At 49.2% G+C, this 22,487-nt stretch overlaps 1 protein-coding gene across 1 annotated transcript in view; it reads left to right on the forward strand.

Annotated features, from left to right (window-relative positions):
• Window positions 1–22,487, forward strand: part of DAAM2 (dishevelled associated activator of morphogenesis 2) — a 75,495-nt gene that overhangs the window by 17,029 nt on the left and 35,979 nt on the right. The window contains exons 2-3 of the mRNA XM_023512816.1: window positions 15,349–15,570; window positions 18,870–18,959. Of these exons, the coding sequence (XP_023368584.1) occupies window positions 15,403–15,570; window positions 18,870–18,959 (258 nt within the window). The 5' untranslated portion in view covers window positions 15,349–15,402. The remainder of the gene's footprint in view (window positions 1–15,348; window positions 15,571–18,869; window positions 18,960–22,487) is intronic.

Here is a 22,487-nt window from a genome sequence, read left to right on the forward strand (position 1 = left end):
CCTGCCTCCGAACATGAGTTTCCTCATCCTTACAGCTGACCTGCTCATATCCACTTTAAAGAGTTTCTTTAGAATTAGATGAGATAACACACATAAAATGCCCATCATGTAGTAGGGCTCAAAACAGAGAAAGTTAAGCACACTTCTGTAGTTTTGAACCTCAGGGCTGTGGTGTCAGTCACAGAAAAAAGGGGATGAAGTCAGTTTGGGGGGAAGCAGGTGGGACTTGCACCAACATATCCAACTAGAAAGGCAGATAGCTGGAAATACGGAGCTGGGGATAGGGGAAGAGGGATTTTGGAGTGACCGTCACTGAATTCATCTGAAGTCTGGAGCTGGAGGGGAGAGGAGAAGGGCAGACACTCAGGGTCTGAGCCTTGGGAAGCCCTGGCATTTCAACTATGTGCTCAGGTCAGTGCTGGGCACCAGGGTTACTGTTAAACTGGTGAGATGCTGTCACTGACTGTGGAAGGTCACACCCTGTGTGAAACAGCGTCACACCTGACCATGAACCAGGGTCTGAACCTGGCATTTCAACTATGTGCTCAGATCAGTGCTGAGGTCCAGGGTACTGTTAAACTGGTGAGATGCTGTCTCAGACTAAGGAAGGTCATAGCCCAGGGAGAGTGACTGTAATTCAGGAAGCAATAGATCTGCCTGATGTTTGATGAGTGGATAAAGGCAGGATGCTCAGGAGGGGGAAGGGTGGCAGGGAAGGCTCCTAGCCAGAGGTGAGGCTTGCCAGGGGTGGGTTGGGTGGGAGGGGCTGGGAGAGAGGCTCCAGGGGGAGAGACTACAGAGGGAGAGAGTCCAAGGGGGAAGAGCCCTAGGAGGAGGGAGTCTAGGGAAAGAGGGTTCCCAGGGGAGAGGCTCTACAGGGAAGGCTTGGGGTGGGGGGGTGGCTTCCTGGGGCCCTAGGGAGAGCCTCTAAAGAGAGGGTTCTCCAGGGGGAGGGAGCTCAAGGGCACAGTCTCCAGGGAGGGGGCTCCGGGAGGAATCTAAAAGGCAAGAGAGTGTGGGGAGCGCTTGGGGCAGGTGGATCAGATTTCACATTGTTCATAGGATGAAGAAGGAGAATTGAGCCAGGGGCCTCCGAAGGGGTGGCAGGATGGAAAGATGACACACAGCAGTGCTCTTTCCAGGATGAGCTGGATCACGGGCCTCAAGCACTGGGCACTGAGGAGGGAGACCCCTTTCTGTGGAGAGACTCAGGCGTTAGGGGTGACATAAGGTGATTTAGAAGCAGAAAGTCCATGCAGGGACTATTCTCAGGGCTCAGGAACCTCTTCTTGGGGAGATCGCCTGGCTTCTTAGAAGAAATCTCAGCTTTTATAGCCTGAAGTTCTATAGCCAGAGTTATATTTCCCTTGGGAAAAGCACCCCATTCCTCCCAGCACAAAGAGGAAAAGTATCTCAAACCTTTTAATTGCAAGAGCCCTTTTGTTGTGGGGGGATGAGGAGGGAGAAGTGTAAACCAGAAACGAAACAGAAATATCCTGCATTTATCTGGGCGTTCCAAGGTCTGATTTAACCATGCAGGTTCATAATGGAGTTTCCTTTGCCTTTTGCTGAATGTCACTTGAGACACTTCTTGAGGCTGTCTGGCCAAGGTCTCAGTTCTGAATACCTCCTATTTCCAGAGGACTCTGAGGAGGAGAAAGGGTTGAAGGACCTGAGTTCATTGGGTTTGCGTGAAGATTTATTTCTGGGGAGTTAGTCACTTTTTCCTCTCTTTCCCTCCCCACTCACTGCCATGAGATTTCATTCATTCAGGAAGAACTTCGTGACAGCTGAGGTCCTGCTGCACACAGAGCAGTCCTGGGAACCATTCCCATGGGGCTTAGAGTCTAGATGAAGGAAAGGTTCATTGGTGTATAAAATATAAACTAACACAAGAAATCAAATAACATAAAGTGCCACCATGTAGTAGATAATGAATATATATTAGATAATTCTTTCCTGTGAACAGAGTGGACAAAAAATGCTTTGCATTTATTTGGGGGTGGGTTAGGTAGGCTAGAGTGGTTAGGAAGGCTGCTTGGATAAGGCAGGATCTCACGGCAGGGGGGGTGGGGTGGGTGGGAGGAGAGGAAGGCCAGACAGAGGTGGACATGGGGATACGGGGAGTGTTAAGAACCCACATGCAGAATGAGCAGAGCCTTTCTTTACTATATTTCAAAGCTAAGGTATTTTGCTGCTTTTATTATTTATCCAATTGCAGAAAGACACACAATCTTTGTGTATGTTCAATGTAATGCCATCACATTGATGACATGTCTTACGATTGATAGGGTCAGGAGTTGAGGAAATACAGCAATTCATTTTTTTGTCATATCCATGTTTCAAATTGTTTTTAAATTGATAGATAACATTGCAAGCAATTCATTTAATCCTTCAGGTCTTATCAAGTTCCTGCAGTGTGTGAGCGGAGCGCCATTGGGAGAGTTGGAGATAAAGTGTCCTGCCCTCTAGGAATTTCAGTCCCTTGAGCAATGGTGTGTTTAGGGAGCAGTGGGCAGGACAGCATGGCCAGAAGCCAGGGAGGCTGGGGTGGGGAAGTGGCTGTGATAAGGAGGAAAGATCAGGGTGGGAGCAGCTGAGCAGCTGAGCAGCAGATCAAGAACATTTGGGCAGGAAGCCACCCCAGATTAAAGTAACTTGTCTCATTTAGTCCTGACCATTCAGGGACTGTGGGTAACATTTTTGGAAACACACAGGGAGTGGCCAGCTGGGCTGCTCTTCCTGGGGAAGACTGCCTGTACTGGCCCCTGCAGAAGATGGGTGGAACCAGCTGTGTGATTCTGAACCAGCACAGAATGAAAATGTGCAGAAATTACTAAAAATTTCAAGATGGTGACAGTAGAGTATTGAAACAATTGTAGTGGGGGGGGGTCCTCCTGAGCACACCCAGCTTGCATGCACTAGAGGGTGGTCCAGAAGATGGGACAGCCTGGACCTTTCTGTGACTCAGTGTGAATAGTGAAAATTACCATGGGGCTGCTGCTTCCTGCAGTGGGAGGTGGGCACGTGGCTTCTCTGTGCAAGTGCCCAGGTCTTTCCTGAGAGCTGGGGTGTGGAGGACAGAGGGAGAGCTGGGGGTGCACACCACAGGATGTACAGCCACGGCTATAGGGGTGCCAACTGTTCACAGTGATGCTGCCATTTGCCTGCTGCCATCTCCTCACAGTGGAAAGGCTGTGTCTCAGTTCTGGAATCAGTCAGACCGAGGTTCACATGTTTTGTGAACTTTACTAGCCTGGGAAAGTTACTGGTCTTCTCTAAGCCTTAATTTCCTTGTAAGAGATCATATTACTATCTTTGCAGTATGTTGGGATAATTAAATGAAGTAAGTGTGAAAGTCTGGGCCCAGCCTACTTCTTAATAAATGTTAGTATCCTTTTCCCTTTTTTCTAATAATGTGTCAAATATCTGTTTTAGGCAGTGCAGAGCCCGGAGTACTTTGGGATCTGTTACTGTCAGCCACCTGTTTTTCCATCTTAGGCTTAGTGAGGAAGCAGCTAAGACCCATCACCCTCATTTCCCAGTGCAGAGCACTAACCATATACAGTCATGGCCAACACTATCCTGATGTCAAATAGCAAAGGTAGAGGGTGGGGTATACCCAAGAGAAACCCAGTTACATCTTCTGGACACACACACACACCCCAGTGCTCCCTTCCCCTGGAGAATCCTCCCCCAGAGCCCATCCCCCTGAGAACCCTCCTCTTGGGACCCCTCCACTGAGAGCTGAATCAACGCTGGGTTGGAATGAGATGCGATGTTACAGGAAGGAGCCCTGCCTCCTGGTTTTAAAGCACAGTGTGTGTCCTCATCAGTCAAAAATCCTGCCCTCTCTGGGGTGCTGAGAGATGACGCATGTGAACACCCAGTCTCTGGTCTCTGGAGGATGTGAGCATCCTTTGAATGGGCCTCTGCTCCCAGCCTGTGTGGTTCTCGGGGAAATGCAGAAAAGACATTGCATTCTCCAGTTTCCTAAATGTTATGCTTGGACAACTCCTTTATAAACTAAGGAGGGCTGATTACAAAGTGGCATGGGGCTGATTTTCAGCGATATTAATGTTTCCTCTGCTTAAATACTTTGGGGAGCTGACTGGATCATCTCTCTACTTACACTTGAAAGTCAGTGCAATTACATGTATTTGCTTCTTGGAGATGAACACACACTTATACATGTGCGCATATACCACCTGAACCTGCACAACACACCAACTATACCTACCACTCACACACACACACACACACACACCACATGCCCACAGCAGCTCACATAGACCCATAAATATACATGCACTGCACATACACAGATGCCACCTCATAGACACACCACAGCACCTCACAAACACACACACACACCACCACATACACACATAAATGCACCCCACACACACCTCTGCACTCACGGAGTCAAGCCCTCTCTCACACGCTCGTGGCACTGATCTCTTCCCTCTCTCCTCCCACTCCCCTTCAGTCTTTAGACTCACCTGTCCAGTACACAAGGATCAGGAATCTCCCAACCCACCCAACTCGATCCCTGTCCCCCTGACGCTTTGTCCTGACACCTCCATTTCATGGCTCCCATTGTCAATCTTGTGGACCTCTGATGAAATCCTGGACTGTAATCCAGGCGCTAGTGCCCTGTTCTGATGCACCCAGAAGCCCAGGGCTGTGTCAATTCAGCTGAAGGGAGGAATGAAGAACAACCCCCAGAAACTTCTTCAAAAGGCTGTTTGTAGGATGGCTGAGAAAGAAGGGAACTGAGAGGTCAGCACTGGCTCAGCATGAAATCATGAGAGATGGTGCCGGGTTTAGGGCTTGGAGTTTCAGAAGGAAACAAATGTACTCAAGTGAATTATTAATTAACAGGATGGGGCATTAGGGATTGAAGACAAGGAGCAGACTCCAAGCTTGGGAGATAACCACTCTGTGAGAGCAGGATCTTTTCTGATCAGGTCACCCTTATATGCCCAGCCCCCAAAGCAGAGCCAGGCATAGAGGAAGTGCTGAAAAATCAATGGTGATTAAATGACTAATTGAACGAATGAGAAGGACGCTTATTGATGGGAGCTCATGGAACATGATTCAATTCAACAAGCGTCATTTGGCATCTCATGTGCTGTGGGGAACACTTCCTAGTGTCAGGGGTAGGAGGAACTCTGGACAGCAAGTGGTCTGACCTACTCATGTTCAGATAAGACCCAACCACAGGAATCAAGTTCTCTTGTCCCCGGTCATTCAGGATGGGACTCAACCCTAGATCTCCTCATTCTTAGTCTAGGGCTTTTCTTTTGAAAATAACATTTTGTTCTGATAAAAATAATAAATGCTAATAGTAGGAAATTTGGAAAAATCCAGAAGAATACAAGCAGCATCACTGAAAGCCCCAGCCACTCAATGCTGATTACTTCAGGCTATCATACCCGTGTGTGTATGTGTGTGTGGGTTTATTAATCCATCGTCTGTCTGTTATCTAACCCATCCACATGAGCCCATCCTTATGTTTTAATATTTGAGTGTTTTTTATCCTTTACAGTATCAGTGACCCCGGGTGGGCTTCTGGTCCTGAACCTTTGGTGGCATCTCTGATTATTTCCCAGCTGTCATTCCAGTATTTGATGCCCCCTCTAAGCAGACTGTGTGGGAAGAGGACTCAGGGAACCCCCACTGGGATGCAGTTCTGCAAACATTCCTCAGGCTCTAACTTTTGTACCTTCCTTGTCTTAACCATACCTTGTTTCATCATCTCTCTTCCCAACTGAACTGAATTGATGTTTATAATGTATTTGTCTAGGTCTCAGCAGGGTACTTAGGGGCTCAACAAATATTTGTCAGAATGAATGAATGAACTGATGGTGTGCACACCCGATAGAGAGGAGGTGAGGGGTCACCCTGGATCTACATTTTCAGCTGCATTCCAGGGGGCAGCTCAGCACCTCCCCCAGCCCTCCCCCAGGCCCTGCTCTAGCCCAGCTTGCCCTCCCTGAGGAGGTGAGATGTGTCGGTGGGCCCTGAGGCGCCAGGAGGCCATTTTGGGGTGAATGCAGGGTGCTGAGTTGGGACAAGCTGCATTGTAAGGGGTGCTTGAAGGGCTGCTCCATGTGTACAAGCCCCCTGGGGTCTCCAGGGCAGGCTTATGAGAGGACCTTGGGGTCCTGCCCTCATGAGGGACTGAGTGCCTTTTGTATGGGGGCTCTGGGAGGGGAAGACCAGGAGTGGCCAGCAGGGGCTTCCCTGGCCCTGGGCTGTAGACAGGTGCTGAGCTCTCAGCAGGGCTGCTCTAGCAGGAGAGCTGGGATTAGAATATAGGGAAGCCACGGACTCTTTTCCCTATACTTTTCAATAAACACAGCTTGTCAGTGTAAACCAGGTGAGGGCTTGGCTTCCCGATGCAGGGGGCTCTGGGGACATGCATGTCACATGCAGGGTGGTTTCCTTTTGCCCAGGAGCCCCAGACTGTGGGCTGTACTGGCTGGCAGAGACGGGCGGACGGCCTTCTCTCTCACTCCACAACTGGCGCTCAAGAGCTCTGACCCTCCAGGTCCCACTGCCAGCCCCAGTCCCTGCTCTGCGTGCCCAGCCCCCTCACCCTCCCACACATGTGTGGCCTCACACCCCTCCTCGACAGCAACTTCACCAGCACCCATCCCCTCCTCTCTGTTCTCCGCAGTACGGGGCCTCATTCACTTCTGCGCACACAGACGGTCTTGCCTCCCAACTCTCCTCGGCTTCTGCTCCTCCCTCCTGGAATTCTGCCCCATTCAGTGCCACCAGAAATGTCTGTCTGAATCTCAGCTCTGACCAGACCTCAGGAACTCTCTCTTCTCCTCTAGGCCAGGAACCAATCAGCCACTATCCACCCACCCACACACCCTTCACTGGCTTCCACCTCCCAGCCCCAGGCTTGGTTCCCACTGCACCTCTGAGCTCTGCGTGCTTGCCTGGCACAGCTGCCTGCCTTAGCTTTTCATTCACCTTGGGCTTTTGCGCATGCCTGATCCTCTCTCTGGCACACACTTTGCTGAGAATGCTTCCGTGGACCCCCACTGGCATGTGCCGATGTCCTTCCTTCTCCTGAAGTCCAACTTCAGTGTTCCCCAGGTCACCCCTGCCAGAAGTCTCCCCTCTCTGCACTCCCAGAGACTGCAGCTGCACCTCTCCCCGACATCCCAAGAAGATCATGCACTTTGTGAGGATAGGATTTGATGCCTGCTTCATAGAAAACACCCAGAAACCTGGGTGCTTTACACCTGGTATTCAGGGGGTGGATGGAGGAAGGAAAGAAGGAAAGAAGGAAGGAAGGAAGGAGGGAGGGAGGGAGGGAGGGAAGGAAGGAAGGAAGGAAAGAAAGAAGGAAGGAGAGACTGCACCATGGTCTTAGAGAGCTACCATCTGCTTGTTTCCTGCTCTGCTGATACAGGGAAACCTACATTCTCAGCATCATTTCTCAAAACAAGAAAACCATTTGAAAAACCTACAACTCCTACCCCACTTCCCAGTTAGAGAATGTCACTTTGAGGGATTTTCAGTTTCACTTTTCCAGAAAGGTCTCTCCTTCCTCTTCTCCAGTCTCAGTGAATTCCTCTGTGTCTCCCACCCCCAGCCTGCACAGAGGGGTCTCTGGGGCTGGGAGAGTTTACTTTTGCTTTCTTTGCCTTTCCCAGAGTGCAAGGGAACCAGACCATAATTTAGGCAGCTGCTAAGAATAGTTTCCCAGTCCTGGAAAGAGAGCTTGCTTATTTTTGAACATGTTGCTGTGTCCCCAGTCTGGTCTGGCCTGAGACTCACACTGCAAGTCAGAAAATCAGATTGTTCTAAGTGCTACCTGAGGGAGAGAGAGGGAGAGGGAGAGAGGGAGAGAGAGAACAGGCTGCCCTTCCAGAGAAGTCACAGGACTGGGCTTCAGAGCTAGACACACAGAGAGGTGGGAAGATGGGAGGCCTTCATGCTCTCCACTTCTGGTCCTCATCAGAGGTGGATCCCACTCCCAGCAACCCGTTAGAAGCACCAAGCGGGGGCCGCACAGTGGCCTGGAGACATAATTTGAGTCGTAGTCACATACTTAGCATCTTTCTGAGCCTCTCAGTTCCTCATCTGTAAAAAGGGGAGGTGAGAGTTTGAGATAAACTCTGAACACAGTATGTACACAATAAATGATAACTATAATTTTATTATAATTAGAATCGCTAGATTTAGAGCATGGCACTCCCAATTTAATAGGTCAGACAGGACAAGTGAGGGGCCAGTAGGATATATGAAGTGGAACCATCTGAAATTGATGTTTCTGTACATTAAAAATAATTGGATATTATCAGTCACATAAGGTTAACATGGGTACCTACAGTCTTTTTCTGTAAAGGGCTTCTTAGTAAATGTTTTGGGCTCTGTAGGCCACACTGTCTCTGTTACATGACAGTAGTTGTAGATGATACTTAAATGAATGAGCTGTGTTCTAATAGGACAGTATTTACAAAAACACTCAGCAAGCTGGATTTGGCCTCTGTAACTTTTGCAAAGCCCTGTAATAATATGTAACATTCATCCATGTAGAGAGAAAACTTGCTGTTATACACACAGTCAATATTCAGGTATCTTCATGCGTGTAACAGTAGCTTCTCTATACGTGTGGCTATTAATAGCCTTTGCTTTTACTACAGTGCTTTACAAACATTAATGAATTTAATACTCAGATGAGCCCATGAATTATGTACTATTATTATTTCCTCCATTTTACAAATGAAGAAACTGAGGCGCCTAGAGGCAAGTAACTTGTCAGAAGCCACATGGTCAGTGGTATCTAAACACATGGCAATAGAACAGAACCCAAATGTGTGGGGTAGAGTTGGGTGTCAGTAATTCTGACAGTTCCATGGGGTATGTGGGTATTGATAGTGTTCAGGGGGACCCTTGGGCCGGTTTGCTGCCCACAAAGCCTGAGGAGATGGTCCTCAGAGGTTGAGGTGGAAACAGGTTGTGTAAGTAGGCAGTGGGCCTGAGATAGGAAAGCATCGACTCTTCCATGGGGAGCCAGGCCCCCAGCTGGGCCCAGGGTCACTTCCTAGGTGACCCGCACAGCACGTGGCATGTGGAGGGTCAGTGTATAGGAAGCAATCTCTGCCTGCGGAGCAGGAAATTGTTTACATTCCTTATGTTCCACGAAGCAGCTCTGGGACCTCTGGGCCCCATTCCCAGCCCTAGTCCCAAGGGATCCAGGGTGAAGGGGAAAGGAGCAGGCTCCCCAGATGCCTGCAGCTCTGCCATCAAACCAGGGTACTTGGGAACCCTGTGCACTTCCTTTGCCATTGATCTAGCCACTGGTCAGGACTCTGGCCTCAGACATGCCGTGTGTGTGCCTCGCCTCTAAACCTTAGCTTATGCTGTTCCTTTGTGGAATGCTGTTCCCTCCCCTTGCACTCTTCCTTAATTCTCTCAGCTGTTTCAAGACTAGATCAATATCACCTTCTCTTGGAAGCCCACCCTGATTTCCCTTCACCCCTCTCCCACGGACTGGGCCAGTTCCTCCTTCTTAGTGCTGCCCACACCCCTCTCTCTCTAACCCTCTGTTGCCATTGCCTTATTCCCCTTGTTCTCCCACTAGAAGGGGACCTCAAAGAAAGGGGCCAGGCCTTGTTTACTCCTGGGTCCTCGTCACCTAGGTCAGCATCCAGCACGTGGGTGTAGAAGCTAGTCAAAAGCAGGTGTTTGATAACACACCACTGTCCTCGGACTCAGCCTCTTCATTTATAGCACTCATTCTTTGGGCAGGTTGCCAGACCTTTGGGAGTCTTAATGTCATCATCAGGAAGAAGGGATAGTGATACTCTTGGAAGGTTGGAGAATAAATGAAATAATGCAGAAAATTATCAGTGCAGCACCTGCCTCCCAGTAGGCACTTTGGAAGGTCCCAAAGAAAATGGTCAATAGCATGTCCTTGCCCTGGGACCCGCATGTATCAAGGTGGGGAAGAGGATGGGAGAGAACAATTTGAATGCTCTAAAGCCACAGCATTGGCCCCAAGAGCTAATGGAAGGGCTGTGAGTCAACTTTGGTTCTGTAACCAGACTTTGGAGTCAGACTACTTACTTGTGAGTGCCAGTTCTGTCCCTTAACAGCTAGGTGTTGTTCACCAAGCCGTGTAACAGCTCCTGAAGCTGCAACATCATCATCTGTAAAGGGGGTCATAACAACAACCACCTCACAAGGTCACTGTGAAGTTCAAATGAGATTGCAGCACTGTGAAAACACCTGGCCCAGCTCACAGGAAATGTAGAATTATGAGTTACTGAATCTGAGTCTACAGATCAGTTGAGAAAGCTCGGAGCAGATCTCAGCTTAGGTTATTTCTTGGCTATGTGCCTTGTGGCTTAGTGGTTTATAGCTTTTGAGTCAGAAGGTCCTGGGTTTGAATCCTAGCTATGATCTTAACTAACTGTGTGACCTTAAGCAAATTACTTAACCTCTCCAAACCACAGGATATTTTTTTTTTTTGCATTTTTGAGTTTATTGTTTATTTGTTTGTTTTTAAGTAACTTCTTTGAAATAAAACCACCTATCTCAGAGAGTTGCTATGGGGATAAAACCTAAATACCGCCTTTGTCTGCCATGTTTCAAAGTCTTAAGTGTTAGTATTGTTCTGTTTCTACTCAAAGAATAAGGAATAAGTACTGATGATATGGGGCTTTGGAAGTCCTAAAGTGCAAAAGCCGTTTAGTGGAAACCGAGGGGTGAGGGCTTGGGGTGGGGGTTGGTGTTTGTGTCTTTACAGACCACATGTGAGAAATGAAATCAAGTGGTTGGAAGCCCAGCTCAGGGTGGAACCTGGGAGCGTGCTCAGCACAGGTGCAGGAGAGCCTCTTGGGAAACCTTTGGGACTGGGATGGAGTCAGGTGGTGTGAAAGGTCAGGGCTTTGTCTGGGCTGTCCAAGGCCTTGCAGGTTTTTGGTCAAACCCCAGCATTGGACAGAGATGAAACTGTGCCCAAGAAGGGCTAACACCGCAGTCTCTAACCACCAGCAGGCTAGGGACAGAGCCAGGACTAGCCCCAGGTAAGGCAGTGTGCTTTCCTTCCAAGGTGCTGGGACTGTGACACTGGGGGGTGGGTGAAGTCTGGCGCCAGCCAGGGGACTGAGGGACCCCTTGGAGGCACTTTCTAGCCTTCACAGAAGGTGCTGGTCAATGGGCTGTTGGTTTGGTGTCTTATGCCAGTTGGTCTGTGTTTAGGGACTGACTGACCTGAGATGACCTTTTCCCCACAGGAAGAAGGGAGGGAGCAGGGAGACAGGATGTGGGGGGCAGGGAGCTGCTGATGTTGGGGAGATTTCTATGGAGAAAAGTGGGGGAGGGCAGGTTAAGTCCTCTGGCCTGAGTTCAGGTCTGCTGGGTTTCCATCTGCCCTGTCCCTTCCATTTCCCCACTGCGCCTCAGTTCTTCTCTGAGGTAGAAACCTCATCCCTCCTCTTTCTCAAGGGCTTTGGCAGGAACGAATTGCCCTGGCTCCCTCACTTTGCCACTCCCTGCCCGGGGCAGTGGTGATTTACCTTTCTAGCTAGAGCAACCCAGCTCCTCTGGCCTGGATTCCCAGTTTGCAAAGGCAAGGCTGGGGGACTTCTTAAATCTGGCTGGGCAAATCTGCACTCCTAGCCCCAGCTGTGCCTGGAAAAGGGCTGCAGGCTGAGGGCAGGGCGAGTCTCACCTTGCTGGTGATGATGGCCCTGGGAGGTTAAGAGACATGCCCGGGGCACCAGCTGGAGAGGCAAAGGCAGAAGGCAAACCCCAGTCTATCTGGCTTCAGAGCCTCTCCACCCTCTCCACCACTGGGAGCAGGAGTGAAGGAGGCATCAGAGCAGGACTGGGCCATAAATTAGGGCTTGCAAGACAGAAGGAGCTCCTACTGAAGCTGTGGAAAAGCAGGTGGCATGTGAAGCCTCTGTCATCCTCTCCTGGACCATGTGACTAGAGGCATTTCTGAACTAAGTCATAGAGATGTGTCTGCTGTAAGGGAAGGAAGTTGTTGGCCTGGGAGCAAGGTGGGGAAAGGCCCACTGGTGGGAGAATAAGCTCTCTGGAGGGACAGTGATCTGACTGCAGTCTGCTAGCTGGAGTCCTGGGTTTTAATCCCAGCCCTGTCCCCAGCTGTGTGAAGACAAGACATTTTCTCTTTGGACCTCAATTGCTCATTTCTACCACGGAGTGACATGATTTTTGAGGCGCCTTCCAGCTGAGAGCCTACGGGTTTTGTCCTGGATGTTCAGATGGCGCCTTATGAAAGGGAAGCAGGAAAAGACTTACGCAGGGGTAGCTGGGAGAGGGTTGTCCTCAGAACATAAACACTCTCGGGAGCTGTCAAACAGGCAGCCCCTTAAAAGGGCAAATATGCAGCAGTCCCCTGAGTGTGCAAGGCCCTTTTCTTGGGGGATGGTGCTTCCTGTTTGGAGGGTCTGTGTACACGTCCCTCCTCCTGAGGGCCACTGCACCTCACTGCCTGTTCTCAGGAGAGATGTTAAAATACTAACAATAGGTATGGCAAGGGCACTGGCCAGCCAGAGCAATCATGAGTATGATGGTGGCACAGCATGCCGGGTGTGTGCCAGGCCTGTCTTGACCCCTGACTCCCCCCGTTAAAGCCTGGCTTAGGAGCTGAAGAGCAAATAAAGGTGAGAGAGAGACTAGAGAACGAGAAGTTGAGGAGGTGAAGGCAGGCAGAGGTGTTCAGAGGTCCTCCCAGGCAGCAGCCTGTCCCTCCCCAAACCCCTTCCCCCTCGCCCCACCCCCCTGCTGTCAGCCAGGCTCCCCACAGCCCCAGGAGCTTCCCTCTCATCTCTGAACCCTGAACAAAGCAGTCTTGCTCACCAGCTGCAGCTGCATTTTGGAGGCTGATGAAACAAAGGGGATCTGGTCTGCATTTCGTGTGATCATCCCACACTTGAAGCTTGGTCCACCCCATTTGCCTGACTTTACTAAGCCTGACAGTCAGAGGCCAGGGCTTTGTCTCACCTACTCATGGCCGTTGCTTATCAAGTTGCATGGAAACCCCGAAGTCCCACTTCCTCTCTGTTTTGCTCAGCTGCCAGCCTATCTCGGGTCTTTGCCACCATCTGCCAGCACTGCTGCACTAGCCAGCCTGCTGCTTCTCCTGTCCCCAGCTTCCAGGGTGGTCCTCTTATTCCATACAAAGGTTCCTGATTACTTATCAACTGCTGCAGTCAGAGATGTCTTGTCTGCTTAATAAGGACCCTCTTTTCTTATTTTCCACAGGCATAGGTTATCTTCTAATTGACCAAGAAATATTTATTGAGTACCCACTAAGTGCAAGGCTTTTATTGGCTGTAGAAATTGGGGGAAGTGGAGGAACTGTCAAAGAAGACAGAGGCAGTCCCTGCCCTCAGACAGCCTTCCCTGTGCTGGTGAGAGCCAATATGGAAACAGAGCAAAGTTGACCAATAGTACTATCAGCATGCTGTACCCCCTAAATGCTTTAATGTATACATGCTCTACCTCTTTTTGATTTAATAAAAAAAAGATAACCAAAGTACAAGGCACCCTTGGATCATATGTTGTTTGAGGCTCTCCTGGGCTATTAAAAAGCCTGTCTAAAAGTTTATAAAGAAAGATAAAATGGAGCCAGTAAACATTTGTTCTTTTAAAAGGATGACAATTAAAATAGGTTATGACACAGAAGAGGCCAGATAAGATTACACTTAAAGATTAGTTAGATTGTTAGGACTTAGGAAATAAAGCAATGTTCTCTCGAAGTTACCCTGTGTAACTGAGAACAAGTTAGGCCAAATTTATCTTGTTTTCTTTTTTGATAAGATTCTAGAGCTGGGTTCACAGGACTGCCCTCCATTTAGCATCTCTTCAGTTCCACAGGGCTTTAGGGGAAATCTCTCATGTTGTTTTTGTAGGAAAGAGAGCTAGATGAGAGCGTGGTAGTTACATGGATTGAGAGCTGGTTAAAGGACTTCCCCCTGAGAATACTGGGAATAATTCTCTGGCATTCCTAGATGAGGCTGTTGTGTCATTAGGGTCTGTGTCCTTGCCATAGTCAACAGTTTTAGCAACAATGCAGGTGACAACAAGAATCAAGTATCTTGACACCCCTCACAAAATGACGATATTCAACAGGGATAAAAACAGAATCTTCTCTCTGTCTTTTTAGATATTTAAGGTTCATAATTATGGGATGGGGAGAGTGTGGCTGGCAGCAGTTTGGTGTGTGAGTTAGGGTCTTTCTGCTGAACCCTCCCAGGTTGTCTGAAAGCATGTTCAGGAACCAGTGTTTGAAGGTGGTTCTGGAGGCCTTGGACTTCACTGACCTAGAGGCTATGTGGCATTAATGATCTGGGCTGGTGTTTCTTCCTGAGCCAGACACTAGGCTCTCCCACTGGCAAGCCAAAGACTTAACCCCATCTGTTCCAACAGCCACCCACCTGTCGGACATCCATCATTCTACTCTCTTGCCAGAGCAGTGTTCTCTCCTCTTAATTGGTATGAAAAGCAGATCTGAGCAGATTTCTTTCAATATGTTGAACACCATCCCAAGAATTCACTCTATGAACCATTACCTAGAATTCACTCTAATGGCTTCCCCAGATGACCTCTCTCAGGGACATTGACCTCCTTCTTGTAGGTCAGCAGTTCTCAACCTGTGGGTTGCGACCTACAGGAACTGCATTAAAGGGCCGCAGCATTATGAAGGTTGAGAACCACTGTTCTAGGTGGATGGATGAACCCTTACCTTGTTGATATTTCACATTTATCCAAATATCCTGGGTGTGACAGACTGATGAGAAGACCATTCAGGTCTCTGCCCCTCTAGGGCCCTGCTCTGGGAGCTGTCCTATGCGGTGATCTTGATGTCTCTCCACCAGCATTTTCCAACCCCTGCTCCCCATTGGCTAATGCCTTGAAATCAGTTATACCCACACCCTGAAATGAATCAAGTGAGTAAGTACATCTTGCTGGAAACTGATCTTCCAGACAATAGGGAATAGGATGCCATTTGCACATTCATGGAGATTTAGCTCTGCCCACCTGGAAGTCCCTTCTATAACTACAGCCTTCTTCTCTTCCCTGGGGCACAGAGGGGGTATGGGAAGTGTTCTGGCAGGAAACACTCCAAGGGCATGGTGGGGAGGACACATAAATGCTTCCCATGGAAAGAGCTAGAGGGGACAGAGGGAGGCTGTGGGAGGAGGGGAGAGTCCTTGGCTATAGGGTCAAGGGCTCTTGACAGTCCATGGGACACAAATGTTATGAAGGCAGAGTGACTTCTGCCCTTGCCTGTCTGACTGCCATGCCTGACCATTCTGTGCTCTCTGTTCTTGTACCCAGATCATGATGAGGACCTAGGGCATCTGCCTGCTGACCCCCTAGCCTGCAGTGACCATGGCCCCCCGCAAGAGGAGCCGCCATGGCCTGGGCTTCCTGTGCTGCTTCGGGGGCAGTGACCTCCCCGAGATCAACCTCCGGGACAGCCACCCTCTGCAGTACATCGAGTTCTCCAGCCCCATCCCGAACCCTGAGGAGCTTAATGTCCGCTTCGCAGAACTGGTGGTCAGTGAGAGAGTGGGGAGGGAGGGCACTGAAAATGGGAGGAGGGTGAATGGACAAGCAGGACAAGACAGAGAACAGGGCCCCCGTACTGCAATTGCCACCTCTTGAAACTCCTCTTGGGGAGGAGGTGGGCTGCCCAGGACACCTCAGCTGCATAGGGAAATAGATCATCTCACAGGGATGGATACCATGAAATGTATGTCCAGTAGAATGAGCCCATCTCCTATCTGCATTGGATTCCAGATTACATGCAGCCCTTAGGTTACCATAGGAAGGGGCAGATCTGGGCTTTCATAAAATAAGGCAGTGAGGAGTCACAAGGAACATCAGGACATGTGACACCTCCTTTCTCTCATTTGCTCTCTGGAGTTGCCTGAGGAGCCTTTAATCTCTGGGACAGGAAGAAAGGACAGAGTGGGATCCTATACCCAGACATTGGGCCCCTTGGAACAAGGGATGACTGGCTGGAACTATAGGGGCAGAGATGCTGTTATCACATCTGGGACCTGGTTCGGGTCCGAGATGATTATATGCTGTGTCTAGCTGGGATAGCTGGAAGCTCCCCCACTGACACAAGGACCAGCCCTTCCTGACTCTGCAGTGCCCATCTAGACCAGTACACCAGTCTGCCTATGGGAGAGGCCCTTATATATGAAACTTCATACCCTGACACAAGGAGACAGAACAGGAAATAAGCATAATTCCTCTTGTTGGAGGTCTGATGGTGAGAAAAGCCTTCACACCAAAGAAGGTCTCAGACCAGAGGTGCAGAACCTAAACTCTGGCATAAAGCCATAGCCCAAGTTTATCTACTATTAGCTCTTGGTCACTCATTCCCTTGATGGCCAGTGTAGAAACAGTTTATGTGGTTTGGAACGTGGTTTCTTACTTGTATTTGATAGTTGATGCACCTGGTTAAGGGAACCCAGCTCTTCAAATAACAGGGCTGGTGTAAGATGAGACCATGGGGGTTATGTGAAAAAGTTGTCCAGCCTCCTCATCACGGCAGGTTCAGGGAACTTCACTGCCTGATTTATACCTTTCCTAGGAGTGGGGCAACAATGTGGGAGCATGGCTCAGAGTAGCATTTGGAACCTGGCTGGTGTTAGTCAGGGCCTTTTCTTGAGTAGACTACGTGAGTTTTTAAAGGACATGATGAGTGGTGTTCCTTTCCTTGGCCCTTTTATTTAACAAATATTTTCCGAGCATCTTGAGTGGGGCAGGCGACCCTTGTAAGGCACTTTTGCAAAATCAAGAGTAAGCCTGACAAGTTTGGTTGCAAGAAGAGTGTGGGGTATCCATCGAACAAATCAGAAATCCTTGTGGAGACTGCTGTGTGCTGCGTCCCAGGGGAGCTGTGCGGATTTAGAGATGAACTATCAGACACTGCCCCTGCCTGCAGGAACCTGCAGTTTAACAGGGATGACAGATTCTGAAGAGCAGTGACACATGTGGTGAGTGTGAGGACCAGGAGTATCCAGGGGGCTTTGGGAGTGTCTAGCAGAGAGCTCTATTCCAGAGTGTAGAGGCTGCAAGGGCCTCCGTGAGCAATGACTTATTTCCACTGGGACCTGAAGACAGTGATGGTTAGATAAGTGAATGTGGGTGCAGGACAATGGCAGAGGGTCCCCTGCAGAAGAAACAGCAGATGTGAGAGTCGCAAGTCCCTTTAAGGGACACAATGAAGACCAGAATAACTAAGGACTTCGGATTCAATCCTGCAAGCAATGACTAAGGTCATTGATTAATGGTTTGATGTGATCCAATCTGCTTTTCTAAAAGACCGTGTAGGACACTCTGTTGAAGAAGGATGCCAGGCTACTACAGCAATCCAAATGAGGGGGAGTAGTGGCAGCGAGGATGGGGAGAAGTGGACAGATTCAGCAGCTATTGAGAGGAAAGAGAATAGGACTTGGTAGGATAGACGAGTAAGAAGGAATCAAAGACCACCCAGGTTTCTTGACAAGAGAAGTTGGGTGGATGGTGAGCCCTGAACAGGACAGGATATACTGGAGCAGACTCACATTTAGGGGGCTGGGATGATGAATTCAGCATATTCTCTGTGCACCCATTTTCTCATCTGTAAAGTGGGTTGTTGCAAGTTTTAAGTACATGAATAAATATACTTGATGCATAGTGACACTCTGAGTGTGTGAGGTGCCTGAGGGACATTACAGTGGAGAGCTACTGTAAGTGGTTGGGCCCCAGAGGCTGGAGCTCAGGAGATTGGTGGGTAGGAGCACAGGTTACAGAGTCTTTAGGATGATGACTGAGTCCTTGGGAATGGGTGAGAAGAGAAGGCCTCACCTAGGGCACGGCACAGAGGGAGGAGAGGATAGGACACAGGCTGGTGCCTGGAGGCTTCAGCATTTAAAGTAGAATAGAGAAGGAAAAGCCATCACAGGAGCCCAGGAGGAATATGGAGTGAAGCAGGAGAGACTGCCCAGAAGTGTGATTGCTGAAGGGACCAAGAAGAGAGATTAAATGAGGAATGAGCAGCCCCAAGAGCACCCTGCCAAGAAATGCACATTGATTTTGTGATAGAGACCACTGGCTCGGAAAGACAAGTGTACAGCTAACCGCAATACAAAATCACCCGTCACTGCTCAGAAACCTCCCAGTTCTGCTCCTTGGGAAGTGTGGACTGGGCCCCAGGAGCCTGCGCCCTGTGTGTGCTCAGCTTTGTCTTGGTGGCCCTGCAGGTGGAGGGGCTGCCTCTGGCAGACACCACCTCTGTGGGCAGCAGATGGACGCCTCCCTAGGCATGGCACACCCTTCCTCTTCTGTTCAGCCCCTGTCCTCATCAGCTCTCTCCAGCCTGTGCCAGGACTCTTGCTGAAGTTAGGAGAGCCAGAGAATTTCTGGGGAGAGATTCCAAGAGCAGGGAGACTTGAAGGATGGGACAAGATTCTGAGAGAAAAGCAGGACTAGCCCCAATCTTTCTCAGCTTGTGGTATTGACAAGCTTAAGGATAAGAGAAAGAGGACAGGATTTGGGGCTAGCAAGGCAGTGCAGGAGACAGGCAGGGTACAGGGCAACCTGGAGCAGGAAAGGCATTTGCGGAGACAAGGTGGGGGTGGGCAGGAGGAAAGGGAGGGTGGATTGAATACTCACGGGCTTGGATTGAGGCTGTATTCCTAGTAGAAAAAGAACTGCCTTATCTTTTTAACCCTCTTAGGGAGGAAGATAGTAGGCTGAGGAATAGATTTGGGGGGGGAATTGCAGTTCCCTGTGGGGAAGAATATTCCAATCTCAGCTGTCCCTGGTTTCAGTCATCTTTTTTCTTGCTGTCTTTGCAGGATGAATTGGATCTCACTGACAGAAACCGGGAGGCTATGTTTGCACTGCCCCCGGAGAAGAAATGGCAGATCTACTGCAGCAAGAAGAAGGTGCGCTCTCCGACCTCCCGCCACACCGCAGGGCCGCACACCGGGCTGCTCCTGCTGCCTGGCTTGCTATTCGCTCAGCAGACATTTATTACACACCAGCTCATTCTAGGTGTTAGAGGACAGCAGTGAATAAAATAGAAAAAACAAACCCTGGGCCTCATGGAGCTTACACTCAGGGAAAAAGGATTCTCCTTTTCAGAATCTCTTTAAGCAGGACCTGCAGGAAGATGGTAGGCTGAGGAATAGGGATCAGGATCTGGATCCCAGGATCCAGGCCGGGTCAGAGAGCTATGAAATGCAGTCTGGACTCCCTTCTGTCCCCAGGCAGGGAGGGTGTGCAGTCCTGGGCTATACCTGGCAGCAGCTTCGTTGAAAGAACTCAGTTTGCAGGGGCTGGAGGTAGGGGGTGTCCTCTTTTAGATCGTTAGCCTCTGCCCTGTCCCAGGCAGATGTCATACCTCAGTCCTTGTTCTCCCCACCTTCTGTCCCTCTCTTGTTCATTAAAGGATATTGTTAGTCTCTTGATGGTGACCTGCCCTAGAAAAGAGCCTGGGGGGCTTACCTGAAGTTGATCTTCTCCTGCTGCTTTGCCAGTAGATGCGTCTTCTCCTCTCTTCCTCTGATTCCACTACTGAGTTTTTCTTGCTCTCTCTTTTTCCCTCTTTGCCCTCTTTCTATTTTAGCCTTTCTGTTCCTTTTACTCTGGTTTTTCTTTTCTCCATCCACATTTCTCCTCTCCCTCTACTCTCTCATTTATCAGAGTTGAGTCACAGCTTGATCCTCAGTTGGGGATCAGAGCCTAGTCATTCCTGTGCCTGAGACTCAGGCCCTCTCCCTCCCTGGAGGAGGTGGTGGGTCTGGGTAGAGTTTGAGCCGTTTCCCCTGCATGCTCCTGTATGCATGCATAGCTCTTCTCATATTCTTCCTGGCCAAGACATTTGTCTCATCCCTAGGGGTCCACACTGAGCCAGACCTTATAAAATTGGAGGATTAGAATCATACAGTACTTCAGAGTAGGAAGAAACCAGAGAAGCAATCTAATCTTGTCTTTGTACTACAGGTGAGGCCAGGAAGGCCTAGAGAGGCAATAAACTCTCTAAAGTCACCCAGCCTGTTATGGCAAAGTGGCTACACCATTGCTAGAACTTAGGCCTGATGAGTCTGGGAACTTGTGACAAGATGCATGGGCTGCACACACTACAGGCCACTGTCAGGCATACTCAGTGCATGTTTATCAATCACTTGCAGAACGTGACACTATGTCCATGAACCTCACTGTGAGAAAAGCAGGTGTTAAGAAAGCTGGTGGATTCGAGCTGGCCCAGGCCTGCTGAACAACAATAACAACTGCAACCAAAAAATAGCCGAGTGTTGTGGCGGGTGCCTATAGTCCCAGCTACTTGGGAGGCTGATGCAATAGAATCACTTAAGCCCAAGAGTTGGAGGTTGCTGTGAGCTGTGACGCTACAGCACTCTAACAAGGGAGACGGAGTGAGACTCTGTCTCAAAAAAACAAAAAAGCACAAGTCATGGAAAAAGAGAAGGAGGGAGGGAGAGAGAGAGGAAGGAAGGTAGGAAGGGGAGAGAGGGAAAGAGAAAAAAGGAAAGAAAAATTTAAGGAGTAATTGCTTCTCAAATCATATCTTATGATTTTGCATTTCCAAATTGATTTACTATAGAGTTCCCTTAAGTTGATCTTTCATACAGCCAGAATAAAAGATTAAAATAAAAAGGCATCTCTCACTACTTTCCAAAACCAGTTTTATATAATTTCCCATATACTCTCACACCTGTCTGCCTTCCCATGTAGCAGGCGCTTCCTCTGTCTATAACCCCCTCCCATCTGTCTTAGACTTAATAATCTCCAATAACTCAACCCAGTCTTCCCCTAGCCCACCCCCATAGCCGCCTGTGTTAGATGCACCCCACCCCTAGGTCCACTATGGACAGCTCCACCATAGAGCTTCCATCACCCTTTCTCTGGTCCTGGGCTTTCATATGGAAGACAGAGACCACGACTCTACTCAGGGCTTCCAGGGCTGAGTGTGGTGACCAGCGTTGAGTAGGTGCTTATTAGATGGGTATAGAATAAATGAATGATGAGCCAGCAAGTGCAGTGAAGTATGTTTACTGATGCAATTGTTTTTGGTAGCGTAATTTCCCTCCCCAAGGCAGAAGACAATGTTGGGCCTTCAATCATGGAGATTTTAACAGATATAATCATTTTACTCCTCTAAAATTTGGATTTTATGAAACAAAATAGTGAAGGGCGAGTGGACAGAGCTGAGGATGCAGGGCCAGCTGGCAGCTGGCAGAGAGGCCGTTCTTCAGGGGGGTGTGGAGGAGGTTAAGTTTTCATGCTGATTTGGAAGTAAGAGATTGGCAGTGAGCAGATGGAGGGAGCATCCAAAGCCACCAGGGCATGGGAATGGGAACAGGCAGGACATGTGGAATGCCCAGAAGCAGATCCATGTGGCTGGAGAAGACTGGATTTTCAATCAACATTAATATTTATTTAATCCTGTCATTTTTGCCCATACTTGGGGAAGATTTTCTTGGGCAGCAGTCTGCAACCTTTTTGGCACCAGGGACAAGTTTCATGGAAGAAAATGTTTCCATGGAGCAGGGGCAGGGGAGGATAGTTCCAGTGCGTGACATTCATTGTGCACTTTATTTCTGTTATTATTATATTGTAATATATAATGAAATAATTATACAACTCACCATAATGCAGACTCATTGGGAGCTCTGAGCTACTCAGATGCACAGTTTACAGTAGGGTTCAGGCTCCTGTGAAAATCTAATGCTGCCGCAGATCTTATGTGAGGCCGAGCTCAGGCGGTGACGCAAGCCATGGGGAGCAACTGTAAATACAGATGATTTTGCTCACTTGTTCACTGCCCAGCTCCTGCTGTACAGCTAGTTCCTATCAGGTCACAGACCAATGCCAGTCCACAACCCTGCGGGGGTTGGGGGGTGGAGACCACAGTTCTTGGGAACTAAGCGTGGGGCAATGGACCTCATATCCAGGCCCTGCCTCCCAGTTACACATGCCCTATCATCAGGAAAGTTAGGAATTAAATTACAGGCCTAGGAGGGGCTCCCAAGGCTTTCTCAAACCCAGGGCCTTGGGAATTTCTCTATTTTTGTAAATAGACTACTTATTGAGCACCTACCACCTGCTAGGCACTGTGCCAAGTGCTTTCTATCAGTGTCCTTCAACTAGCTGAGAGAAAGACTAAGTTTTAAAAGCCAGGTGTTGTGGCTCACGTCTGGAATCCCAGCACTCTGGGAGGCCAAGGTGGGTGGATTGCCTGAGCTCATGAATTCAAGACCAGCCTGAGCCAGAGTGAGACCTCATCTCTAAAAATAGCCAGGCATTGTGGAGGGTGCCTGTAGTCCCAGATTCTCGGGAGGCTGAGGCAAGAGAGTCACTTGGGCCCAAAAGTTAGAAGTAGCTGTGTGCTATGGTGCCAGGGCACTCTACCGGGGGTGACAAAGTGAGACTGTCTCAAAAAAAAAAAAAAA

This window comes from Otolemur garnettii, unplaced genomic scaffold, assembly GCF_000181295.1.
Source record: "Otolemur garnettii isolate 467f Iridium unplaced genomic scaffold, OtoGar3 scaffold00031, whole genome shotgun sequence".
In the NCBI taxonomy this organism is placed as follows: domain Eukaryota; kingdom Metazoa; phylum Chordata; class Mammalia; order Primates; family Galagidae; genus Otolemur; species Otolemur garnettii.